At 39.9% G+C, this 27,828-nt stretch overlaps 1 protein-coding gene across 1 annotated transcript; it reads right to left on the bottom strand.

Annotated features, from left to right (window-relative positions):
* Window positions 1–6,176: 6,176 nt before the first annotated feature.
* On the bottom strand, window positions 6,177–27,531 carry LOC131940127 (uncharacterized). Its single transcript, XM_059298704.1, has 2 exons — window positions 27,276–27,531; window positions 6,177–8,044 (listed from the first exon to the last, which is right to left on the bottom strand). The coding sequence occupies exon 2, from the start codon at window positions 8,028–8,030 to the stop codon at window positions 6,585–6,587; it is 1,446 nt and encodes a 481-aa protein (XP_059154687.1). The 5' UTR covers window positions 8,031–8,044; window positions 27,276–27,531; the 3' UTR covers window positions 6,177–6,584.
* Between the last annotated feature and the right edge of the window lie 297 nt (window positions 27,532–27,828).

A 27,828-nucleotide genomic window follows, 5' to 3' on the forward strand; every position in this document is an offset into this window, starting at 1 on the left:
AAGCTGTTCATTATTTATCTGTAATTAAAATAGCAATATTTTTAATATTTATACTTTGTAGAAAACATTGATTGTCTCATTTAATGATTATTTTTTTTAGTTACTGATGTTCTATCCTTAGAAATTCAGCATGGAATTAAAGTATTTACTAAAGATAATTTATCCCAGAATATTTTATGTTTCTTTTTATTAAACTACAAAGTTGTTTTGGAAATTTAGTTAATGTTATAGTTTATTTTTTCACCATCCTTCATTTAATTTACTATTTATTAAAGTCCTGTGAAATCTATTTTACTATGATCTTAAAACTATCCAAGTTAACTTTTGCTCATTAAAAACAACACAGATTACTTGATCCATCCAATATTTGAAAATAGAAAGTTTAGGTACTATTTTCTAGGTTTCTGATCACATGAAATATTAAGTAATTACTTTTCCTTTTTTTAATTTGAAAATAAACTAACTTTATTTTTAGGACTGTTAATTTGTTACCTTAGTGTTAGTGAAAATGTATATTATATTTGTGTTGTGACTTTTCAGTTTTCAAGTTTTTAAAGCAACATTTTGTTCACAAGAAGTGATTTTTTTTTTTATTCACTGTCTAAACACAACTTTTTTGTGTCATTATTTTTTGTTTGAAATCTCAGAAAAAGTCTACATGCATAATTTTCAATAAGTGTTCTTATTTCTGGTTATTAAATTAATTTTTTTGAGTTCTATTAAATTTAAAAATATTAATATTATTTGTTTATATTTTCACTTCTGTATCATTATACAGCTGAAATACGAACTTGGAACGTCAGACTTGAAAGGAAGTGTTATATTAAATCAGTAAATGTTTTTTAAGTTCTTAAAAGAATCTTCAAACTATTAGTGTCCATTTAATGCAAATTTTTTAGCCCTAATAGAACTTTGCAATAAATATATCAGCTGTTATAAAGAAATGCTATTTAATGAAGGGTCACATAGTTATAATTCATAAAAAATGAGATAAGAATATTTTAATAGTTTTCTATTATGCATCATGACTTTTGTCACAATACATTTTGTTTTACCAATTCTATCTTTAGTGCTAGTGCTATGTGATGGCATGTATCTAAAATAATTTATTTCCAGTTTCAAAGTTACCAACGTTAAGATGAATTTTAAGAAGTAAAAAGAAAACACTTGCAATTTAATTTCAATCCATAAAAATGAGCTTTTTTTAAAAGTTTTCATTTCTGAAAGTAAAATTTATTGAACATGTTCACACAATATTTGCTCATTTTTTGTGTTTAGTCCTGACGTTCCAACTGGCGTCTGTTTGTTGATCAGTGATTTACAGCTTGTGCACACAGGAAATGAAATGTAAGGGCATGGGCGGGTCAGTTGATTGTTGGTGCTACAATATTTGAATGTAACTGCTACCAAAGTCATATTGCTTTATACACAGTTTCCAAATTTATATCTGTTACAAAAATGTTGAATAATTATTGTAATCTGTAGCAGCCATTTTCAATTGGCCATGCATGCAATAAAATTGTCCAGAAATTTTTTTTATCTTCATAAACTTTTTTAACAACTGTATTTATTGTCATTCAAACTGTTTATGGAAATGGAATATAAAGATCATAAGAAACAAACTAGTTTTGTTTGATGACTAGCTGTTGTGATGTTATTCAAAGTATTTTATTGGCTTGTAGTGTTTGTGTGTGGTTTGGTGGCCGTAAGACTCATTGGTTAGACATCTGCTGTTGCTTTTCAAAAAGTTCTTTCCATATCCTATTTTATGCCCTGTTAAAAGGCACGTCTATCTACTGATGCAAGGTTGATTACTGCAGGCACCACACTTAGTCGGTGGTCCTGTATTGTGGAGAGGAGTTGTGCGAGGACAAATTCAATGAATGCTAGTGTCAGCACCGGTGTATCCCACAACTTTCACCCCTTGGCCGGATAAAAAAAAATGTTTGCCTCAAGTAATTTCAAAGGAGGATAATCCAAAAGATAGATTTCGAGATATTCTCGTGTACAATCTAGATCAAAGAAATCCTCTGAACCTTAACCTTTGACACTGTCTCACATAGGTGAGAAAATAAAACAAAAAGAAGGATCGGCGAAACGACGAAATTTTAATTGCTTTAAACTAGCGAATCCTTACGTTCGTACAGTGCAAAAAGTAGGCTTTAAATGACATCATGTTATTTCAGACGAAGTTTGCGCCCCTCCCATCTCATTTTAAAATTTCACCCCCCCCCCCCTTCAACATCACCATTTATGTGGGCCCCTTGTGAAGCATTGGGACACGACCACACCTCTTCATCGGTTCTGTGCGATTCTTCCAAGTTGGGTCCACGACATCCCGGCTGCTTCTTCTTCTTCACTGACAGCTGACTTTTTCCACATTTGTTTTGGTCAACTTACTTTCCTCTTTCCTTGGGGATTTCAATCTAGTGCCTATCAGTTGATGTTTCTAGTTAATCTACGCAAGGTGTGTCCAATCCAACCCCATCTGCACTTCAATATTTCTTAGCAAAGGGTCTTGTCCAGTTTTTCTCCACAGTTCGGCATTGGTAATTCTTTTAGGGCCACCTGATGCAGTAGCGTAGCGAGGGGGGGGGGGGGGAGCGGGAGGGGACATATGTCCCCGGCGGCGCCGACATTAGGGGCGCCAAAATGCGTTGGAAAAATAAATTGAAAGGTTGAGGGGGGTGAAAATCGAAAGTTTGAGGGGGGGGGTGCAAAGTGCAAATGGAAATCTCGAGGGGGGAGGGGGGTGCAAATCGAAATCTCGAAGGGGGGTGCAAATCGAAAAGTTTGTCCCCGGGAGCCGGGAAGGGTCGCTACTCCTCTGACCTGATGTTCAATATGCGGCGGAGACACTAGTAAAAGTATGCTATATTATATTTTGTATAGAAATTCTATTCTAAGACTGTTGCAGTAAGCTCGAACCAATTAATAACCTCAAGAGTTAAATCACTCTTTTACTTATCATTTTAATTTATCTGTCCACTTTGTGTCCCCCCCCCCCCTCCATCCAGTCACGCTGATGTTCGCACACCCCCGTCTTATGACGCTTTTGATAAAAATATATAGATCTATATTTAAAAAAAAACATTGTTCATTTTAGATGTCTATAATTTCCCAATTGTTGTATCCAAAATAGTTTAGGGAATTAAGTCTCTCTTAAAACACACCCTAGGTCCACTAATGCCAATGTGTCTCGTCGTTATCCTTTGTTTAATTTCAACGTAATTCCAATTCATATTCTATTTGTCCAGCATTTTCGATATTGGGACAAAATGTTGTGGGTTTTTTTTCAGTTTGGAACTAGAGTTTGGCCTCGCGTTAATTTAAAGCTAAAATATGCTGAAATCTTGTTGTGTTTTTGGCAATGCTAACGTGGGCTAGAAAGAAAACATCAATAATTTAGATTTCTTCTGAAAATAACAGATGTTACAGTGAATAAAATCAATAACACATAGGCCAAAGATTTGATTGTCGTAATCGTGGTAGTTCAATCAATTATTATCACAACTTGCTGGTGATAATAGGGCCCTCGGGGCTGTATTATTGACACCATTGGGGCGCGGCTGTTGTACGCCCCTCGAGCGGCTCAAAAAATAAAATAAAAACTATTTGACACGCTGCCCGGGCTGACGGAGTGCAACATCTGTGGAGGGTGGGGGAGTAAGTGGCACGTCTGCTCTGGTGGGGCTGCGGTCGACAATTTATGAGATTACCGTTGGGGCAAGCAGAGGGGGGGGGGGGGGGGGATATGCAGAGTCGGTGGTAAAAATTGATGGGTTCGTACCTAGTACAGTATTGGAAAACCCTCACATGCAGCATTGAGCCCCTCTATAAAAAAACACGCACATAATGAACCTTCAATTAAAATGAAAATTTTAAAAATTGTGGTCTTACTACGATGAGGGGGGTGGGGTCTAAAAGTTGAGGCAGCTATTATTGTCATGGTTGTTGTTTTTAAATTAAATTGATTTTCGTTTTATCGTGTGTTGGGGTAAAGCCATGTGACGCTGCTTTAAGAGGTTTTTTTTTTCCTTTGCGGGTTGGCGGAGGGGGGGGGGGGGGGTCCTTCCTTTTTGTATGTCGATGACGATATAGATAGGTATAAATGGCTAAAATTGCATGAGGTCATTTTGAGTTTTCTTTATATTTTTCTTATTAAATTTGTTTCGTCAAATTATAACATGTTATGAACATATTTTTTGCTGAATTGCTGCACATATTTTCAGCATAAGCATAAGACTGTGCTTTTGATTTTTGCAGTAAGATTTGGAAAGGACGGCATGGTCGACTGCTAAACCAAAAGGTTTGAGTTCGGATCCATTCTTGAGTCCATTTAATAAAAGCGGTTAAGCATAGTGCTAACCACACTATCCCTTTCATTTACCGAGGTCACAGAAACAGGCAGACCCTTCCCGGCGCCCGGGGACAAACTTTTCCATTTGCACCCCCCCCCCCTCGAGATTTCCATTTGCACCACCCCCCCCCCCCTCAAACTTTCGATTTGCACCCCCCTCAACCTTTCAATCTATTTTTCCAACCAACATATGTCCCCCCCGCCCCCCCCCCCCCCCCCCCCTCGCTACGCTACTGGAAACAGGTGAACTCTACTTCATCTACCCCTTGGACCGCCTGGTTCAAAAAGGTGACTGTTTTTTTGAGTGATTTTGGAGTAGGGCGCCAGTCTCCAAAGGTACCACGTAGGCTGCTGTGTTCGGGCTTTTCAATCCAATTTTTTTTTCATTCCAGCTTCGGATGGCTTAAAACTGAATTTATTGTGTAACTTACCTTATGATTGTTCATTTCTTGATGCCTAACTATTCCTTTCAGTTATTGTACTGATAAATCAATGAAATATTCAAAGCTTTTTTTAAAAAGTATATAGACTATATTTTTCTCCTTCTACTTCAATTGAAACAAATGGTCGTGTTTTGAATGTATAGAACATCTGTGGACTTGTTTTTCCTATGAACAAACAAAAGCTAATCCTTGGCTAATACTTCAAATAGAATGGTTTAATAAACAGAATATTTTCTTTTTAAAAAGCCACAAGTGGGGACATTTTTGCTGCAATGATAATCCATCAATATACAGGCGGTGTTTTTCTTTTTCAAAGAAGTTTTATGATAATTGGTAATAGCAGGATCAAACAATTCTAATAGCGAAAGTTGTGCTGGGCTATTAATTTTGTCACGGTTGGCTGCGTGGGTAGGTATACACTTGAAACACTTCAGTGGAAGAAAGCATCACAGGAATAAACATTCAATAGAAACCTCCATCTATTACTTACGATAGATACAAGATTTCACCATGAAAACAGTGTGATGAAATTGATTTGATTTCTTTAAAGTGACTATTAAATAAAAACGTCGGTGTAGGTCTATTAATGGCGATAGATATCACTTTTAAGCATAACAGCGTAATGCACTAATTTTTTTTTTTTACATTGACAGGTTGTTTTTTTTTCATTTTAGAAATGAAGTCGTCTAAGTGTGGGGGTCTTGTTGTTTATTGTAATGTTTGGTGCAGGGAGAAAGGTAATAAGGTTAGGTGTTAGGGGGATGGGTAAGCTCCCCCCCCCCGATTCCTAAAGAAAACAAAGAAGACAAAATTGAGGATATATTATAATATATCGTTCCAAGGTGTAAGATATTAAGAAAGGCCAGGATACACGAGATACACATTTTAAAACAAAACAAAAACCCTTCATCTATTCATTAAATACAACTTTATTTCAGTTTCAAAATTATTTTATAGCATAACACAGAAAAACGATTACCAGTCTTATAATTTCTATTTATTTAGATTATCATCATATGTACATTATACACAGCATACAATGCAGCAATGTTGAATAATTTACAACAGAACATCATTTAGTAAATAAATTAGTAAATATCTTCAAGTAGTTCTGAACAACTGATGAAAAATTTAAATAGTCTTAATCACATGTTTAAATATAATGTTACACAGACTAAAGTTTACGTTTAGTTGTAGTCAAACAACAAATACTAATGTTACAAGTATCTGAACAGTGTATAGTGTTATGTGGTTGATGTACTGATGGGACACACCTTAACATACTTTATCTAATTCAGAAATTTTAATAAGTCAGAGGTTCATTAATTGAAACATATCCATACTGTTTTAATTTTCATTGTTAAGAAATGTAAAATTTTAACATTTTAGATAAAACACCACACACATTAAATCTAGAAAACAAAAACCGAGCAAAGAAATAAAAGGTGAAAATCACTTGAAGTATATAAGGCACTTTTCAACTTTCTAAAAAACACGAATCAACATAAATAACACACGTCTCAAATAAACAGTTAATGAAGTTTGTGTTAAAATGATGAACAAGTTTAGTACTGCTAAAGAAATATATCTTAGCATGTAACAAACAGCATAACCGCATTAAAACAATTGTAAAAACATAAGTTCATTAAATTTATTAGGTCATCAAGTTTTGTTTTAAAAAATTAAAAAGCAATATATAAAAAACAAATATAACTTGTTTTTAAGGCTACAAACTTCACATAAATTTGTTTACAAAACAATATGTGAGAAATGAGCAATGGTTATTGTTCGATCATATCAGCGGGATTCCCCCATTCTATACTTTCGTCCATCATTTCAACCCCACTTTCATAATTTCGATGGTTATCACCACCTTCGTCTTCATCATCCTCCAAATCATCGTCGTCGTCGTCCTCCATCTCGTCGTGGATGAGGTGAAGTAGCTCGTCTGCTAGTGCCCTGACTCGGGGGTCTTCGTGGAACCTGCAAGACTCGATAGAGAGGAGAATGTCCGCGAAGTTGCCTGAAGCCACAGAGGTCGTGTCAATACCAGGCAAAAAGTTGGCCTTCAGCTCGAGGATGGAGCTGATTTGTTGCGGCGCAGGAGGGGCGGGGACTTGTGGGTACTCTAGAGCGCGAGACACGGGCTGAAATACAGGAGACGTGCGTGGCTCTGATGGAAGGTCAACTGACTGGGCTGGGATATAGTCTGGGGAGACAGCATTGAAGCCAGCCGATGAGCAAGGTGAAAGGTTAAATGGATGGGATGACAGGGTAGCTGAAGGAACACTTGGGTGGACGTTTTGCTGCTCGGTCGACTGAAGTCTGACTGGTGAGGATGAAGCAAGTGGAGACGACTGACCCAGAGGCTGGAGATACTGTAGGAGCTCCTCTGGTATCAAATGGTCTTCAGAGATCAACCTGCACGTGCCTGGTTCTTCTTGACACTGGAAACGATTGTTTGTGAAACTGTCACGTTGTTTTAATGCCTGAGTGGCCAGTTGTTTTAAACTCATTACAGAAGACGATTGGTCAGTTGTGGCAGAGGTCAGCAGTGAAGATTCCAAAGATTGGAAGACGTCGTCGTGTTTAACAAAGTCTATGGACTCGGCGCGATGGCAGATCTGAGATAAGTCATTCTCTGAGCTCGTCGACTGGCACGACTTGTCTGCTAGGGTTGACAACGTCATGTCGGAATCCACAGCGGAAGTGTCTGAGACGGAACTGTTGGCTGAGCGTGACGTCACTGGCGACACAGCAGACGCCGTGTGGTAGGACGAGAAACCGCAGCCTTGAGTGAAGACGTTGTGCTGGCTTGCGAGCCAAACATCGTTGGCGTTGTTCGTGGAGCTGGGCTCCCGGTCGTCTGAACTGGTCCTTGATTTCTTGCACAGAATCGTACCGACGTTGTTCAGGTGGGATTGCAGCCCCAGCACCAGCGGGTTGTTGTCCTCAACCATCTCAACCTCCGTCAGGAATCGAATCACCTCCGACGCGCAGTCTTTGAAGCCTTCGAAAAACAAGTTCTGCGGCGTTACCCTGGGCAGCAGCATGTGTTTAGACCAAGACTGGGGCGACGGGAGGGTGGCAGATGTCGGCTGCCCGAGCGAGTGAAGCGATTCCAGACCCGGGCACATTTTGGAGGCGAACATTACCGGCGTCTCCACCGAGTAGCTTTCAGCTCTCTGGCTAGTATTCTCCATCATTGTTTGAGTTCTCTTCACCATTGAATCAGAAATATCTGCAAGAGAAAATGTACAGGTGAAATTAACACAAAAAATACATTGACACTCTTATATAAAAACATTTAATAAGAACGTTGTATTTGTTTGATCGCACGTGTAAATCATGTTTTATATCACAACCAAACCTAACATTGACTGCAACATGGATATTAAACACATATTTTTTATATTTCTCAAAACGCTATATTGAATAGCTTATACATAGAGAGCCGAGCGGAAAATAATTACCTTGTACCGTTTTTTTTTAAAACTGCCTTTATAGAGCTTTTATCAAACTTTATACATTTTACGTCTTTTAATGCAAGACGAAAAAAAAACCTCGTTTTGCCTACTATACGTGTGAGATATTTACTAAGCAACACCTTAACAATTGACATTGACTGAGCGATCGGCGAGACGATTTATAACTTTATAAAGGTGAGGGGGGGGGGGGGTAACTTCAAGGGTTTATAGATGAAATGAAGTGACGCTCAGAAGAGCCCAGCTAATACACGAGAAACACAAATACAAAAAAAAAACAGTCTCCTCAAAGTACACCCATGCTATATTACAGAAAACTGTCGAGGCCGAACTCACTTTGTATACAAGTATTGAAAGGAGTGCCGCTTCAAGTTCGAAGGAAGGAAAAAAAGACTTTAAAGGCATAAAAAACATTAGATTTGAAACAGGTTGCCAGATAAACAAATTAATGTCACTTTAATCAAACTAATTAGACCCTTCACTATTTTACTGCGTCGAGAAGCCTCGTAAATTGTATAATTAACCCGAGAATCGCATCTTTTTTTTTTTTAAATAAATTTAAACATGAGAAATGTGTATGTTTGGTTTTGATTTTCGTCCAAGTGTCATTTGCGCCTGTTATCAGGCTAGGGGTATACGATCCTATCGAGACAAACGCCGTTTGTCAATGGATGTTGTTTATCCCGAGCTGAATTCAATACGGAGAGCGTTACTTGTACTCTTTAACCCCAGCACTCGACGTTTTTATCTTTCTTTTTAATCAGCTTTTTAAAACCAGGTACTTGCAGTTGCTCCGTTTGAAATGGAGTAGGCGGTTTTCGTTGCTTTTAATATTGATATTGGCGTTATTCTTTTTGGAAACTTAATAAAAATAACGATGTCTAGAAAATTATTTTTTTTTAAAACAAAGGAGGTTTTTTTAATACTATTGTGCAAAATGAACTATTTCTCTTATCCCCGAAAAGCCAGTATAAAATATATAATCCGAAAACGGGCTAAAATCAGTAAGCAAGTTGTTTTTAGAAGTTATTTTTACTATTTCAAACGGGACTTGCTAGAAAACTACAATGTGTTTAATTCCATTTTTTTTAGTATCGACATTTTTATTTTGAAAATCTCCCCTGGAAACCAACGAAGGGCGTTAACTATTCATTGTGTCCACGTGGTTCATAGACATTTAAATTTGATATTGTATTTTTTCCCTTCGCTGTTTGCTCGCCGGGGAAACCGGCACGCCACGCCTGAGGAATTCATGCGCCGAAATTCATTTCTTACTGATGGACTATAAAACGCTACTTATCTATTGAATGGGCTTGTTATAAACAAATATTGGGAGAAAACGGTTAAGATACGTGGATAAATAGGGATCTCGGGGGTTGTCCACGTGTTAAACAACACCCACCGCGCCAGGGTCAACCCCACAGTGCAAACCCTGGCAGCGTGGAAATGGCAATTGAGCCGGTAAATCGCGCACTTAACATCCCACGACGGCCGTTACTTCCTTACGGCCGTACGAGTGTGTTCGCAGAGAAATTCTAAAACGCTTTTTTTAACTGCTTCGGGGAAACTTTCAATGGGTAATATTTGGTACAGCCTTTTGTAGAAGTTTCTTCTTTAAACAACGGTACAGAACCGTGCATACAGACCTACTTATCGCGAAGGTTACTATTTTTTAAAAGCTCCATAAAACTTTCGAAAGTAACTTCATTTTAGAAAGTACGTTTCGGTTAATTATAATGTAAATGTTAATTAAATTTAATATTTATAAGGGTAGAAAAATGAATACAACAACTAAGTGAACGTCACTTACCAAGGAAAAAAAACGAAATGTTAAAATTCTGTTAATACTGAAATATGTTATAGCCTACTTATAGCGTTTTAAATTTCACATAAAGCTGTGGCTCAAGTTGCACAACCTTACGTACAAGAGCAGTGTAAGATCTCTATCTTCAGACGTTGGCCATCAAACCCTCGCACTTTGGTGGGAAGGGGGAGGGGTGCTTGAAAAGCTGGGGGAGTGGGGTTAAAAATAATTTTCTGCTCCTTTGCGGTGTTTTTTTTCTTCTGGCTCTAGTTGATGTCTTCAGACAGGCCAGTAAATTAAAAACCTTATCAGATTTCTTAGAGGCTTTATCGTATTGCTCTCTTGTATAAGAGAAAGGTGACAAGGGAGGGAAGAAATACGACTATCAACAAAGTACCCGTTACCCATAATCTTTCCTGCTGACAAAATCAGATGTTCTTATTCTAAGTTACACGTCTCCTCCACTTTATTGCCGGTTTTATTTTTTAAACAACCCGAACCATGTTTTGTTTCTGATAAACTAGACCTAAATGCTTTTGTTTACACTGAAAATGACTAATATTAGTATATTATAATTATCCCCCTTGAATATCCTTATGAACATAAAATTGCTCTCCCCTTTAATTTTGTCGAAGTATTAAGAAACATAATTTTTTTCAATATTATTTTATCGTCTCCTTTAAGAATGTGAGAAGTGGTGTGCCGTATTTAAAACAAACTTGATAAGATAATCAACGAAGCGCCGTATAAGGATAAATATTACAAATACATGCTAACTTAAATAAATTAGATTTCCAGCCTTTTTTACGGATAGTGTAAATGGACAAAGAAAACATGCCATTTTTTTCCTTATTTAAAAAAAAAAAATCCCATAACATCAGAATTGTAAGGCGTATTGTCCCGGTGAACCGTTAAGGCCCTCTCAGACAAATACAAAATACCTGCGATACAGTCCAAGTCTCGCTAAAGCCTCGGGATACTAGGTACGCTGTGCTACCACGAGCCACGGAACGGCTTGACGGTACTTGGGGTGTAGACGATAACCTGAGAACCACTGGGTCAAACATTTAACGGTGTGATTGGGTTAAGGTGTTAATCCAAGAAGCACTTTTAATTCTGTATGTGTGTGATGCAATACGATAACAAAATATTTCTAGGCTAGTACAAAATTAAACTCACATTAAGTACAACTGTTGGATGTAGGTTGATTTATTTAAATTACGATTTTGAAATTTCGACATAAAGCATAATTTGCTTAAACTATATGCTACTTTAATATATATATATATATATATATATATATGTATATATATATATATATATATATATATATATATATATATATATATATATATATATATATATATATATATATATATATATATATCAAACGCATAATATTACATAAAAATGTATAAAACATTATCGGCTACCTTGACATTTGCATTAGTGCCCACCCCCCTCCCCTACTCTGTCTACCATGCCTGTCTCAAACATGCATACCTCACATTTCCATTTTACAAGTTGTCGACCTTTCTTGTTGTAGTGGATCACAATTTTTTCTCCCCACAATGTAGAAAAACTTGAGGGATCTACGAATAATATTTCTATAAGCCAATCATTGTGATTATATGCACGCAGAGTCACTTCACCCCCCCCCCCTCCTCCCCCACCACCCCGTTACAAGTTCGTTTTTTCCCCCCAAGTTCTCCCTTGTTGTTGACGCGATACTTGTCCGAATAGGCGACATTGTTGTCTGGGCAACAACCGAGGACTGTCGAATAACCCAAACCAATGGCTTGTCTTTGGGGATGGGGGGGGGGGCATTTTGGTAATGTCTGTAGTGTGTGTATGTGTGTATCCGCATTCGTCGCACTTGGCAGAAGCACACACACGCACACACACACACACACATATATATATATATATATATATATATATATATATATATATATATATATATATATATATATATATATATATATATATACTTAAGCACCTGCGTTTTTATCGATATTATAGTCTAGATAACTCAATACAGCAAGTTAATATCAATTTTAAATCCCTAAATATAAGCCAGCTACTGTCACGTGCCACTGCTTAGTATAACTGAGAGCTACAACCACATTGAAGGACATTCTTGTAAAAGTTGTACAACAGCCCCCCCTGCACTAACCGGTACCCTGCACTAACAGTATTTCTTCCAGACTTTTTTCTCCGGGGGGGGGGGGGGGGGAGCACTTGATATTTTCGTGGGGGTGTCAACATTTTCCGGGAGGGGGGGGGCGGACATTGGTAAAAGTATGTTTTCTATATAAATTCCATTTCGTTCGAGGGGAGGGGGGTAGATTTTCTATGGGAGGGTAGGGCACCATATTTTTATCGTCAGTAAATGTACGTTAAATTTAAACATACGGAAACAGACTTGTATGTAGGCACAGTGGCGTAGCCAGGATCGTCTCAAGGGGGGGGGGTCCAATTTTTACCCGGGGACAAACTTTCGATTTGCACCCTCCCCCCCTCATACTTTATATATATATATACCGAGGGGTCTATGGGGGGGGGGTTATGACCCTCTAACCCCCCTGCCTACGCCACTGTGTATGCAGGTTGCATACCACCCACAAACACACTTGTACGTAGGCAGCTTTCAACACCACCCCCACAAACAGACTTGTATGTAAGTAGTATATAAGGTCACATTTGATTATCATTTGTGGAGCCTCTGAAGCAATGAATATAGGCAGCTTCAACACCACACACACACGGACTTTTATGTAGGCAGCTTTCAACACCACCCCCACACACTTGTATGTAGGCAGCTTTCAACACCCCCACAAACAGACTTGTATGTAGGCAGCTTTCAACACCACCCACACACAGACTTGTATGTAAGTAGTATATAAGGTCACATTTGATTATCATTTGTGGAGCCACTGAAGCAATGAATATAGGCAGCTTCAACAACACACACACACGGACTTTTATGTAGGCAGCTTCAACACCACACACACACAGACGTGTAGGCAGCTTCAACACCACACACACACGGACTTTTATGTAGGCAGCTTCAACACCACACACACACAGACGTGTAGGCAGCTTCAACACCACACACACAGACTTGTATGTAGGCAGCTTTCAACACCACCCACACACAGACGTGTAGGCAGCTTTCAACACCACCCACACACAGACTTTTATGTAGGCAGCTTCAACACCACACACACACGGACTTTTATGTAGGCAGCTTTCAACACTACCCCCACAGCCTTGTATGTAGGCAGCTTTCAACACCCCCACACACAGACTTGTATGTAGGCAGCTTCAACACCACACACACACGGACTTTTATGTAGGCAGCTTTCAACTTCACCATCACACACAGCCTTGTATGTAGGCAGCTTTCAACACCCCCACACACAGACTTGTATGTAGGCAGCTTTCAACACCACCCACACACAGACTTGTATGTAGGCAGCTTTCAACACCACCCACACACAGACGTGTATGTAGGCAGCTTTCAACACCATCCACACACAGACTTGTATGTAGGCAGCTTTCAACACCACACACACACAGACGTGTATGTAGGCAGCTTTCAACTTCACCCTCACACACAGACTTGTATGTAGGCAGCTTCAACACCACCCACACAAAGACGTGTATGTAGGCAGCTTTCAACACCACCCACACACAGACGTGTAGGCAGCTTTCAACTTCACCCTCACACACAGACTTGTATGTAGGCAGCTTCAACACCATCCACAGACAGACTTGTAAGTAGGCAGCTTTCAACACCCCTCCCCCCACAGACTTGTATGTAGGCAGCTTTCAACACCACCCACACACAGACGTGTATGTAGGCAGCTTTCAACTTCACCCTCACACACAGACTTGTATGTAGGCAGCTTCAACACCATCCACAGACAGACTTGTAAGTAGGCAGCTTTCAACACCCCTCCCCCCACAGACTTGTATGTAGGCAGCTTTCAACACCACCCACACACAGACGTGTAGGCAGCTTTCATTACCACCCACACACAGACTTGTATGTAGGCAGCTTTCAACACCATCCACACACAGACTTGTATGTAGGCAGCTTTCAACACCACCCACACACAGACGTGTAGGCAGCTTTCAACTTCACCCTCACACACAGACTTGTATGTAGGCAGCTTTCAACACCCCCTCCCCCACAAACAGACTTGTATGTAGGCAGTTTTTAACACCCCCCCCCCCCCCCACACACAGACTTGTATGTAGGTAGACAGTAGACTTGTAATGCTGCATCTAATGCTTACCCCTTACACTCAAGCTAGAAAACACGCAGCATTTAACACCCCCACCCCATCCTTGTCACCCAGCCAACATGTAAATAATAATATTACATTTTATTAACAAGTATATTCCCCATTGAAAGAAGCAAAGCGGTTACATATTCGATATGAAAAGACGCAAGAAATAAAAGGATATACAGTCTGTTATAAGGTGACGCGAGACCTTGGCTACGACCCTTGAAGGGTATAGATACAAAAATTGTGGGGCGCAACACCCCCCCCCCCCCAACCCGCTCTGAAAAGAAATCCTCAAGCCATAAATTGAAAGGCTGTATCTATGATAATACATACATGCATACAAATTTCGTTCACCTTGACAGACAACATAAAAATAATGATGTTGGCCCTACCACGTGATCAGGTGGGCGAATATGTAGGGATAAGTTTTCATACAGTTTGCCTATGGAGCTGTCAGACATAGCAGGGGCTTTGAATCACGACGACCTACCTACATTTTGTTGTTACATTTTTTTTAAAAAGAAAAAGAACACAATTATGTTTACTTCAACAGTTTCTGTTTCGTTTCGAGCTTTTTTTTTTTTTTTAAATTACGAGGATGTAAGCTAATAGGTGTCTCGTCTCAAAGTTTCACGATTTAAATTGACATGTTCTTTCTATGTTGCCCCACACCTGATTGTTTTCAAATCCTGCACATGGTAGACAAATTTGATTTTTTTTTAAAAATAATTTCTTTAATTATATCAGATGATCAGTGGCGTAGCGAGGTTGGGTGCCGCACTCGAGGTTCGAGTGCGGCACTTAGTGGTGTAACGCCCCCCCCCCCCCAGAGGCGTAGCGACTCTTCCCGGGGACAAACTTTCAAATTTTCGGTTTGCACCCCCCCCCCCCTCAAACTTTCGATTTGCACCCCTCCTCAAATTTTTCTCTATATATTTTGCCATTTTTGCCTTGGTGTCACCCCCCCTAAATGGTGTCACCCGGTGCGGTCCGCACCCCCGCCCGCCCCCCCCCCCCTCGCTACGCCCCTGCAGATGATCATTGGTAGTTTTTCTATTACAATTTTTTATTTAACTATAAAGGGTTCTTCATTACAACGTTCATTTTGTTATAATGCTTATAGATTATATAAGCAAACCACTTAGGCCAAAAAAGTCGTAAATGTTTTAAGAAGTAGAGCTAGAACTACAAAGCAGCAATCAGAGCGGATTAGTACAAGCAGTTTAAAATATATAATTACACCGAGGCACGCGTACAACAGTGCGAAGTGCTCGTCAGCACGGTGTAGTGAACGGGGTGTGCATTTGTTCAATCTGTGAGACTCGGTTGTTGGGGCTTAACCATCTGGTAACGGTTAAGTCGTCTGCACCGCGGCGACCCTCACAATGCAGAGAGCCACACAACAGCAGGCGAATTAGAGGAATTCCCTGCACAAATCGCGGCAAATCCTTGCCCATTGATCAAGTGAAACCAGCGTAGTTCAATCCACTTGAAAAAATCAAACAAACTTTTTTAAAGGTTACAAAACTCTGGTACACACAGGGAAAACCCTGATGTACTATTTCCTAGAAGTGTTGAACTCATATATTTATTTAGAACAGCTTATTCTTTATATATTTTGGACCAAAACAGAGGGCCGAAATTAATGAAGTCAACTTTTTGACTTTGCGATTGATTATAGAAAATGTTCGCTTAATTGTATTATAGTCTCATGTGAACATTGTAGCTTCTAACGGCATGATAAGAATGAATCTACTTTAAACCATTTCATCTGGTACACTAGAGCTTCCAGTCCCTAAACTGGAGCCTCTGTCAAACTACAGCAACCCCCTTACACTAGCCTCTTTCAATGAAGAGCTCACAATCCCTTTACACTACTTTACACTGTAGCCTCTGACTAACCGGAAGAGACCCAATCCCTCCAAAGAATAATGCGCATCTTGTTGCAGTCAAACTACTTGCTGCCGGAATGGACACAAAAACTTCTTACACTGATTCAAAGCTGGGAGGAAAAGTCTCATTTTAGGGTCTAATGGGGGGGGGTGTAAGGAAGCGACCCATCCCAGTGGGGTGTAAAAATATACAAAATAAAATTTTATTGCAGACGAAAGCGTATAGTTCAGGGAGGGTTTCTACGGGTGTATGAATGATTCTACCCCATCTGTACTAGTGCGTAGCTGTCCCAAACGTTTCTATACGGACATTTGAACATGGACAATTTATAATGAATTTATAAAGATCATCCTCTACTTTTATTTTTTTATTTTTATTTGCCTCTGAATTGCGTTGATTTTGACGGGTAGATAATGCGTCGTATGATTTTCTTTTAAAACAGCACTCAATGTATTGAACTTCTGGCGTTCCTAAACAGCTTCTGTGGGATTTTGTTTTTGGTGGGTTTTTATTTTTAGCTGTAAGTAGAGAAAACAGCAACCTTTCGTATACTTTATGAGACCGGAGCCAACTAGTCCATTGACGATCGTGTCTATACATCACATAGACCAGCGTTTTTTCTAACGGAAATAAGCTTCAATGGCGACTGTAAAGAAGTAAACCATGCATATGATACTTTCCGGTGCCTATCGTTGTGCAAAACAACTTTTTTCCCCTAACTTGGTAGACTATATACATGTATAGGCCTGAATTAGCACAAGGGGAGGGGGTGAAGATATTTATAATGTATACGCCGGAATCAGGATATAGATACGTGGCGGGATGGTGGTGGTAACAATAATGTAAAACCCTGGGTTAAGTGGTGGGTACGGGAGGGGGGGGGGTCTATTACAAAATATATTAATATTAGCTAGTTAGCTAGCTAGCAAGAACGAAGCATAGGTGGGGTGGGTAGAATTGTTGCAATATATATATATATATATATATATATATATATATATATATATATATATATATATATATATATATATATATATATATATATATATCCCTGAGTTAAGGCATAGCCAAAGGCTGTAGGGTAGGGGTGCACTTTGCGAAAATCTAAATACTGTACTGTTTGATGCGTGAAGGTTACATTCACCCACATTTATATGAAAATTTATGACGGAAATGATACGGGTCAAATGAAATATTATATTACGTAGAATATTATATATATGTTAAGCCGCAGGTTATTCGTGGATGTTTTTATGGGGAGACAACGGTTGCAAGAAGCTAACATTTTTACGGTGGTTAAAACAACATCTAGATCTTAAAGCTAGAGTTACCGTTCTGTGTTGAATATTCAAGCATACCTTTGTTTATATTTTAAGATATATTTGTTGGATGATCTGCAGAAGAAAAGCTTTCTGCAAAGTAAAAATTTACACAAGGACAAAATGAAATTTGATTCAAAATCTTCACAAAAGATCCATACAATGTATGTTGTTTATCTAATATATATATATTTTTCGAATTTTAATTTACTTGTAAGGCGAGGTTAAGTAATGGTGTGGCTATCTGCAACCTACAACTGAAAACAAACAAAAACAACTTGGTGACGCACGGATGCACCACGTTTCGTTTTTTTAGACATGCACTTTTTATTTAGCATTGACTCTATACAGGGGAGGTGCGGGGAGGGGGATTTTCCGTGAAATTCAACATGTTTCTAACGGCGTATTTTCACGTGTAACAACTTTTATATCACAATCGTGCAGTTGTAAATATAAAGGTAGGGTAACAAGAAAAACCATTTTAAGAGATACGTATATTGTATACAGGGGCGTAGCGAGGGGGGGGGGCGGGGGGTGCGGACCGCACCGGGTGACACCATTTAGGGGGTGACACCAAGGCAAAAAATAGCAAAATATATAGAGAAAAACTCGAGGGGGGTGCAAATCGAAAGTTTGAGGGGGGGGGGGGGGTGCAAATCGAAAACTCGAGGGGGGGGGGTGCAAATCGAAAACTTGAAAGTTTGTCCCTGGGAAGGGTCTCTATGCCTCTGGGGGGGGGGGTGACACAATTAAATGCCGCACCGGGTGACACCCGACATCGCTACGCCACTGATTGTATATACTATTTGTAGACGATGCTACTACTGACTAGAACATTGCCTACTAGTTGCAGACGATGCTACAACTGACTAGAACATTGCCTGCTAGTTGCAGACGATGCTACTACTGACTAGAACATTGCCTACTAGTTGCAGACGATGCTACTACTGACTAGAACATTGCCTACTAGTTTCAAACGATGCTACTGCTGACTAGAACATTGCCTATTAGTTTCAAATGATGCTACTGCTGACTAGAACATTGCCTACTAGTTGCAGACGATGCTACTACTGACTAGAACATTGCCTAGTAGTTGCAGACAATGCTACTACTAACTAGAACATTGCCTATTAGTTTCAAATGATGCTACTGCTGACTAGAACATTGCCTACTAGTTGCAGACGATGCTACTACTGACTAGAACATTGCCTACTAGTTTCAAACGATGCTAAAACTGACTAGAACATTGCCTAGTAGTTGAAGACGATGCTACTACTGACTAGAACATTGCCTACTAGTTGCAGACGATGCTACTACTGACTAGAACATTGCCTACTAGTTTCAAACGATGCTAAAACTGACTAGAACATTGCCTAGTAGTTGCAGACGATGCTACTACTGACTAGAACATTGCCTACTAGTTGAAGACGATGCTACTACTGACTAGAACATTGCCTACTAGTTGCAGACGATGCTACTACTGACTAGAACATTGCCTAGTAGTTGCAGACGATGCTACTGCTGACTAGAACATTGCCTACTAGTTGCAGACGATGCTACTGCTGACTAGAACATTGCCTACTAGTTGCAGTCGATGCTACTACTGACTAGAACATTGCCTACTAGTTTCAAACGATGCTACTACTGACTAGAACATTGCCTATTGGTCTAGCAGTTGGCAGACGAAGCAACAACGTTGCACACTAGCAGCAGACGGCCTCACAACAGGCTCGAATAAAGCACACGAGGGACAAAGATTCGCAATAAAAGTGACAAAAATAATCCCCATTGAATCTCAGTCAAAACTGTACTTGTCTCATTTCAATAAAATAAGCATAAAAACTGCTTTACTACGTTACACTTGGGGAATTGTACAAAATTAAATATTCACATCGAATCACTAAGCTTTCATCTGTCAGTACCGTAAATAGTTGGACTTAAAATTTGCGCTAGCAACTCCCAGCAGATTTAAGGCCTGCTGGTGTTGGGGGTAGCGGTATTGTAGTTAAATGCTGCTCTAGACCAGGGTGGTACTTTTTTATTTGAAATTTTATTTTTCCAACTTTTAAAACTAATTTTATGAAGCGTGAAGGTCAGGATTCGATGATAGCTTTAGCATATTTTAAAGTAAACATTGGGGATTGCCAGCGTGGCAAATAAAGACGGATTAGTCAGTCAGTGGAGCGAGGGATGACAGCACAAAACATAGGAAATGTCTCAGTGGTGTTTCCTTCTTCACACCATGCCATACCACAGGGAAATGTGTATCAAAACAACGCTTCTATGTCTTCGTTAGGTAACAATCTAAAAAGTTTGATGGTCCATATGACAGATGACATGACTGATGGACAATAAGACAGATTTGATGGTCCATATGACATATGACATGACTGATGATTAATATGACAGATTTGATGGTCCATATGATTTATGACATGACTGATGGACAATAAGACAGATTTGATGGTCCATATGACAGATGACAAGATTGATTGACCATATGACAGATCTGATGGTCCATATGCCATGAGAAACCGGATATACCATATTTAAGATTTGACACCTGCAGGTCAGGTCAATATGACAGATGACAAGACTGATGGTCCATGCGACGGATATGAGGGTCCATATGACATGACAAACGACAAACGTGATGGTCCCTTGACAGACGACAGACCTGATAAACCATAACAGATGTAGAGTGTACCTCTTTTGCGACACCCGTCCCATAAGTGTTACTAAAAAACTATTACGTAATCATCCTTTGTTAACATTTAGACTGCAACAGTCTGTGACATTACACTTAGACAAAAGACCATAAGTTTTAATAATCAGTCATTACTACGAACAAACGCGTTTTAAAATTCATCTTTGCGTTCAAGTTTCTTTTTTTGTTGAATGTAGCTTGTTTAGTTTAAAAGAGAATTATAAGGACAACTACTGTTTTCGGTCTACAAAGGTTTACCTAAAATAACTATTTTTAGATGTGTGCCATGTTGAGTTGACACCCAGGCCCCCAACACGTTAGGGAGGGGGGGGGGGGGGGTGAAGAATGCGCACGTCCCGTCAGATCAGCACTCTGTGCGCAGCTGGTCGGGACAGGAACAAAAACATTGGGGGGGGGGGGGCGTGGGTGTTATGGTGTTAATAGTAAGGGGGAACACGGGTATTTTGGTGATAATAGTAAGGGGGGGGGGGGGAGGTTGTTATGGTGTTAATACTGAGGGGGGAAAGCGGTAGATATGGTGTTAATAGACTGTGCGCCTTGGGTAGTAAAATAAAAACAAATAGATAAACAATCGAACCGTACCACACACTGTAAAAAATAATATTGATAGAGGATAAATGTAACTTATCTAAGAATCTGTCTAGTAAATGTCTAAAAGTGACAAACGTTTTGAGTCGTATATGTGCAGGTACAGCCACCCATAACCCGAGAATATTTAACACTCACCCTGTCTTCATGGCCCTCCCTCCTCGCCTCACACGCCGGGAGAAAGAATCGACAGAACGCCGATACCGTTAGGGGCACAGATGGCCCGCTTCGGATCTGAGAGTCCCGTCCTTGGGCGTGTCCACGGGAGGGGTGCGCTGTTTACATTCACGTTATAGGGGAGCGAGTAACTCAAGTAGTTAGGACACAAAACGTTATTGAAAATATCCTTGTGTACAGCTGTATTTCCTAATGTTGATAACTGAACGTAGGCCCGTGGAAGTCGTTTTACGAATTAAAAGCTACTCAATGGCTTTGCAAGATATGGCGTTAAAGAAGTTTCTTTTGATTCATATGTTCACAGTAATATAACAATAATGATAGGATTCTTACCGCTTATCCAGCTATGGTCAGTCATCGCTATGTGTGATGTGTTATGTGTAATAAGCACTGCATGTTGTATGTCTACATATAGCAACATTCAACTACAAAGCTGGGGGTTATGCAAATATGTTGTATGTCTACATATAGCAACATTCTATTACAACGCTGGGTTTATGCAAGTATGTTGTATGTCTACATATAGCAACATTCTATTACAACGCTGGGTTTATGCAAGTATGTTGTATGTCTACATATAGCAACATTCTATTACAACGCTGGGTTTATGCAAGTATGTTGTATATATCAGGCAGATATTCCATGCATCACGCTGTTTGGCTGTGCATACACAAAGATTCTCCGTAACCCCTCGCAGAAATCAACACACACAAAAAAAAGTATTCCGTACCCCCTGGGTGTACATCAAAGCACACGATCAACGCCCCTGGTGGATACCCGTGTGTAGGGGGGGGAGGGGCGCACATCCCTACAGCTGCTCACTGTTAAACCGCTGCCTCAGCACGCCGGTTCGGTATTTCCTCTACCCATCCTCCCCCGCCCTCCCGCCGGACGAGACAAAGGCGAGACACGGCAAAGGTTAAACAAACCTCAGCGCCCTGCTCAATGAAATACTTGCCGGACACGGCCGACAATCGGATGTTTGGAAATCGATCAAGACTAGCTGGACGCCACTCACACCTTCAACACTATCTCGCTAAACGTCTAAACATCTTTTGCTTTGTTTTTTGTTTCTTACACACAAACACACACACACACACACACACACACACACATATATATATATATATATATATATATATATATATATATATATATATATATATATATATATATATATATATATATGTGTGTGTGTGTGTGTGTGTGTGTGTGTGTGCCCTAAATAAGATATTATTTTTAATTACAATATAAAAATCACCCTATATAAATAATTAAAATGTTTTTTTTATTTAAAATTGCCATTAATAATTTAAATATCACGTGTTTTGCTGATGTCTAATTCTAAGATAGCCTACTGGTACATTACGACAACACAAAGGCTATATGACATCGAAAAGCCATGAAACCCCCACCACGTGTTGGTAGAAAAGCTAACAGTGAGGCACTAAAAAAGGGGAACACGAAGCAGACAATCGTAGCGAGCCACCAAAAAAATCATAATACCTGTATTATAGGGCTACGTCAGACGGCGCAACATCTGGACCGCCCCCCCCCCCCCCCCCCAAGTTGTGGGAGACGTCACGTGATCTTCGTGTTCTCTGGGTATACGCTAGCAAATATCAGATTGGCTTGTCTCTCAAACCAGTTTTAATTAACAAAGATAAAAAAAAACACTTTAAATATCTATTACTAAATGCAGCTGAAAAGTATTATTTTTAAAAAAATGATACCTTAATGGTCGCCGTTTTTTTTTCTTTATATGACAGACAAGTTAGACCCTGTCGGCTAAATCAATGTTTTGCATGAACTCAACAATGAATTTGATACTTGTACATGATTCAACAATCAACATTAATAAGGTGGCACAAAGGGCCTGTTAAAAAGTGCATTTACAAAGAGAAATAATTCAAACAATTCAGAAGCGGTTACCGGCCTTGTTAGATCAACGAAAGCAGCCATTGGCCTAGTTAGCGTCTAGTTACGACACGCCGGACCAGACGGCCCTTGTGACAAGAGTGAATATCAGTAGCCGGGTCGCAGACGTGGGACATCGTGCCACGGCTGGCATGACTGCTGCACGACCTTTAGAGCGCCACCCACTTCCCTATTGGCACGGGCATTGTCAGTGAGCAATTTGTGGCATGTGCCGGCAATTTCCGGCACGGGGCTGTGCGCATGTCCAGCGTGGTCATCGAGTAAGTGGCTAGACGCGAATGCAGCCTGCCAGCGTGACGCAACACGGCGCTGCTCTCTCGGGGTTTCAGACTTAGCCGGTGCAAGCCAATCGCCGCACCGGTGCGGTACGGGGAAATTTTTGTGTCAAAGTGACGCAACAGTCAATGGGGCGTCACGCATCACGTGACGATGACATCCCAGGACAAGCGTGGGCGTTGTAGCGTGGTTAAGGGATAGCTCAGCACAAGCTCAGGCGGAATGGTTTTCTTCTCGCCCTGTGTGGACTTGTGCAGACATTTGAGATGCCGTGATTTTACATGTTGCAGTTTTTATGACACCAATAAACACACACAAAGTGGCACCCCGGGGAGCGAACTGAGCGTCTTCTTAAGGCAGAGACCGCAGACCAGATACACGCCGTTCCCCAGAAATTTAAAAAAAATTATATGCATAACTTTCTTAAAAATGCTGCAACAGTTACGACAAACCATATATTCAGTTTGTAATATTCTAAAACAGTTTAAATATTCTCTAGCATGGCTAAGTTACATAATTTTATGTTAAGATTTTTACAACTTGTTTTAGTTGTATTTTACATCAAAAGGGACGTCGTGGTCAGGTAGTAGAGCGTACGACGGTTCAGATCCTTGGCTTGAGTCTGTATGACATCACGACAAAGTCCGCCCAGCTCTGACAGACACCAAACTCAAGTCAAGAACCCAAAGGTGGTTGTGCATAGTGCTGACCACAATATCCCTTCAAAGCCGAGGTCATCTGCCCCAAGAATCGCTAGGTTCGAAAGGGTAACTTAACGTACATAAAAAATCCAGTTCACAAGAAGGATTACAGTATTTCAAACGATAAGAACAACCGGTTATAATATACCGCATCAAATCTAAATAGAAACTCCAAAAACGAATCTTTTTCTTTAACTGCTAATGCTTATATCCGGCAATTAAAATTCTTAGAAATTCTGTACATCATGTTAAACTGGAAAAAGATAATTTGGAAACAGCGAGAAACGGCGTTATCACATTTTAACTGATCACATTGTTCCGTCGTTATTGGGACCGGAAAATAAAACTGTACTGACCTAAAAACTAAAAGAGGTTCTCGAATCTGTCAAAATATCCCAACCACAACAACAGCATACCACTGGCCATCCCCACAACAACAGCATACCACTGGCCATCCCCACAACAACAGCATACCACTGGCCATCCCCACAACAACAGCATACCACTGGCCATCCCCACAACAACAGCATACCACTGGCCATCCCCACAACAACAGCATACCACTGGCCATCCCCACAACAACAGCATACCACTGGCCATCCCCACAACAACAGCATACCACTGGCCATCCCCACAACAACAGCATACCACTGGCCATCCCCACAACAACAGCATACCACTGGCCATCCCCACAACAACAGCATACCACTGGCCATCCCCACAACAACAGCATACCACTGGCCATCCCCACAACAACAGCATACCACTGGCCATCCCCACAACAACAGCATACCACTGGCCATCCCCACAACAACAGCATACCACTGGCCATCCCCACAACAACAGCATACCACTGGCCATCCCCACAACAACAGCATACCACTGGCCATCCCCACAACAACAGCATACCACTGGCCATCCCCACAACAACGGCATACCACTGGCCATCCCCACAACAACAGCATACCACTGGCCATCCCCACAACAACAGCATACCACTGGCCATCCCTACAGCGAAGAAAATTCCCTTGTTTTTCCACTTGGGCAAAACACCGGTCTGATTAGCTTTTGGCCGAACTGGTTACCCAAAGGGTTAAGGAGCTTAGGGTGTTAACAAGTGATTAACGTGTCACCACTGACCACTTCACGAACGTGTCAGGAAGGACAGTGGCCTTGTCAAGGGAGTTCATTCTAAAGGAATTTCCATTGTTACCTGTTGGTTAAAGGGACGATTTCCTGGCCTACATGCCACCAACATGTATTTTAATGAGCAGTAAATGATGCCAAAGATCATGAAAAAAATGTCTAAAAAGCATCTTTTTAATGTATTCAATATTTTTTTAAAAAATGTAATGGGGAAAAAATCCTACTACCCCATAATGTCTGAAAAAAATTCACGGGTGGCTGATTATGTGTAAGAGTTAATAAAGCATTTATTCACCTCCCACCCCATCCCGCCCTCTCTTCCAGCCCTTGATTCATAAAACTGAAAGCACTAACGCAACAGAGAGCACGCTTCCTTGGTTACCTAATCAGGTCACGAGGAATGGGTTACAAGAATTTTTTTCTCAAAACCATCCCGTGCCCCCCCCCCCCTCTTCCAACCCTTTCAGGACATTTTTTGTAAGTTACAATATACGTTAAAAACCATTAGGGGTCGTCCATAAATGACGTCACACTCGTAGGGGGAAGGGGGGTTCGTAATTTTGTGACGGTGTGTGATGAGGGGGGGGGGGGGGGTTCAGATGGTACGACGTCATACTGATAAAATTATAAAAAAGAAAACGAATTTTAGACGATATTTCGAGTTTTAGACAACTGTTTTAATAAATTGTAATAGGAATTTATTAAAATACACTATTATGACAGAGTTCAGACAAGATTTTAGAAAAATATTCTTGTTTAAAAAAAAATTCAACTGCAATTTTGAGGGGAGTTGTAGGTTGAGTTGTGACGTTATTTTAGGGGGGGGGGGGGGGGTCTGCATTTTTTTGACGACGTGTGACGGAGGGGAGGGGGGGGGGGTAAAAATCGTCAGAAAAAGCGTGACGTCATTTATGGATGACCCCTTAGCAAAACAAATGTAGACACACTTGTGTATAAATAACTATATTATACCTACAATATTATTTATATAGCCTACATGTATCTTAACCGAAAGCTATGTTAAAACTTAGGACTAAGGGTTCCATAAATTTCGTCACGCTATTTTTACACACCCAATATCTTCACACGTCGTCACGTAAAAATTCTGATCGTTCCTAAAATGACGTCACAAAATTGCATCAGAACCCTCCCCTAAGATAATTATTTTAAATTTCTTCAATGGAATACGTGTGGTTGGCAGTCCCGACTCCCAACATTTATAAGTGTAGGATCAGCAAAATCTCGAGTACGACTAATAAATAAGAACCTTTGATATGCATATTATCATGGACTAACCTGATCAGTCATTAGTGTCAACTACTGTGGAACATCTTTTTAATTAGAATCTATTATAGTACAAAGTAGTAATGTTATGGACGGGAATGGCTTTGATCCATACCAAAATCTTATTAAGTTTGTTTATTATGGGCGTCATGTTAAATCTAGAACTACACTGAAATGTGTTTTTGGTGGAAGTAAAGCAACAGGATGATGTCCTGATTTCTCTCTCCCCCCCCCCCCCCCCCTCCCTCTCCACGTTTTCTTGTTTTTATTTTTACAAGCTTATTAGTGTAGTTAATAGATTTCACAATCACAAACGCTTATACGATTATAAATAGGCCTTTTGTTTACTTACGCTTCTACTATTATAGTTCTAAATAGGTTTATTATGTTCTTATCCTTAGTAATTTAATAGCTTGTTATTAGAAAGATTTTATAGACAAATTCTTATTTGTTCATAAAACGAATCAAGTATCTTAATTAATAATTAGCTAGATCTACTAACCTTAGCTATAAGTAGTAAAACAATGTGTATCAAGCAAGTGGTCAAATTGCTTTAACAAATCATAGAGTATGAATAATAGTCTACACACTGTCTATATTAAACTTATTATAAACTATGAAACTTCATTACATCCTATTGTATTAGCTTTAATTTTATGTTTGTTTAATAAACGGCAATTCACTGATCTAAGGCTATTTTTAATCAATAATGTATACCGTCGCGACCTAGACCTTAACTGGCCAGCGAGAACCAGAGCTAGCAGTGGCAACGAACGCCAACGCTAAGTTAGATCTAAATAAAAAAAAATTATAAATGTTGAAAGGTTGCACTTACAATATTTGCAGCTTGGCAATCCTTGAGCACGTGTAGCGGTGGAAAAGTAGGAACATGTAAACTGACTCGACAGACTCTCCCTTACGATTTGTAGTAAAGTTATCGAAGGATGCCTTCCCCCACCCGGCTTGATGAAGAATGCCGGGTCATGTGTAGTTTACACACTCAGTAAAGGAATCTAGGCCAGTCCATTGATTTTTTAAAGGGGAGGCAACTGCTATATTCCCACGGCTGGCTTGGGAGGCGGAGCTTCATCGCGTGGCGCCCCACTGTGAGGCGAAATTGGCGTGATGTCACAGCTGCCGCTCTCCGTAACAGTTTTCCAATTTTTTCGTTGACTTGGGCTATTACCATCTCTAAGCTTTCAATAAAGACTAGATTATATGTTTATTTAGATCTATCTACTAATTGAAAATGCTAAATATAATAATTATCCATACATTTTAGCCAATTTTAATATCAGTAGATAGATAGAGTCTAGGGCCTATAAAATCAAATTATAAAAAGGTAGTTTTTATTTTATGATGATACTAATTAATGATAGTCCTGTAGA

Source organism: Physella acuta, unplaced genomic scaffold, assembly GCF_028476545.2.
Source record: "Physella acuta isolate Inbredline_101_S28 unplaced genomic scaffold, ASM2847654v3 ptg000308l, whole genome shotgun sequence".
NCBI lineage: Eukaryota > Metazoa > Mollusca > Gastropoda > Physidae > Physella > Physella acuta.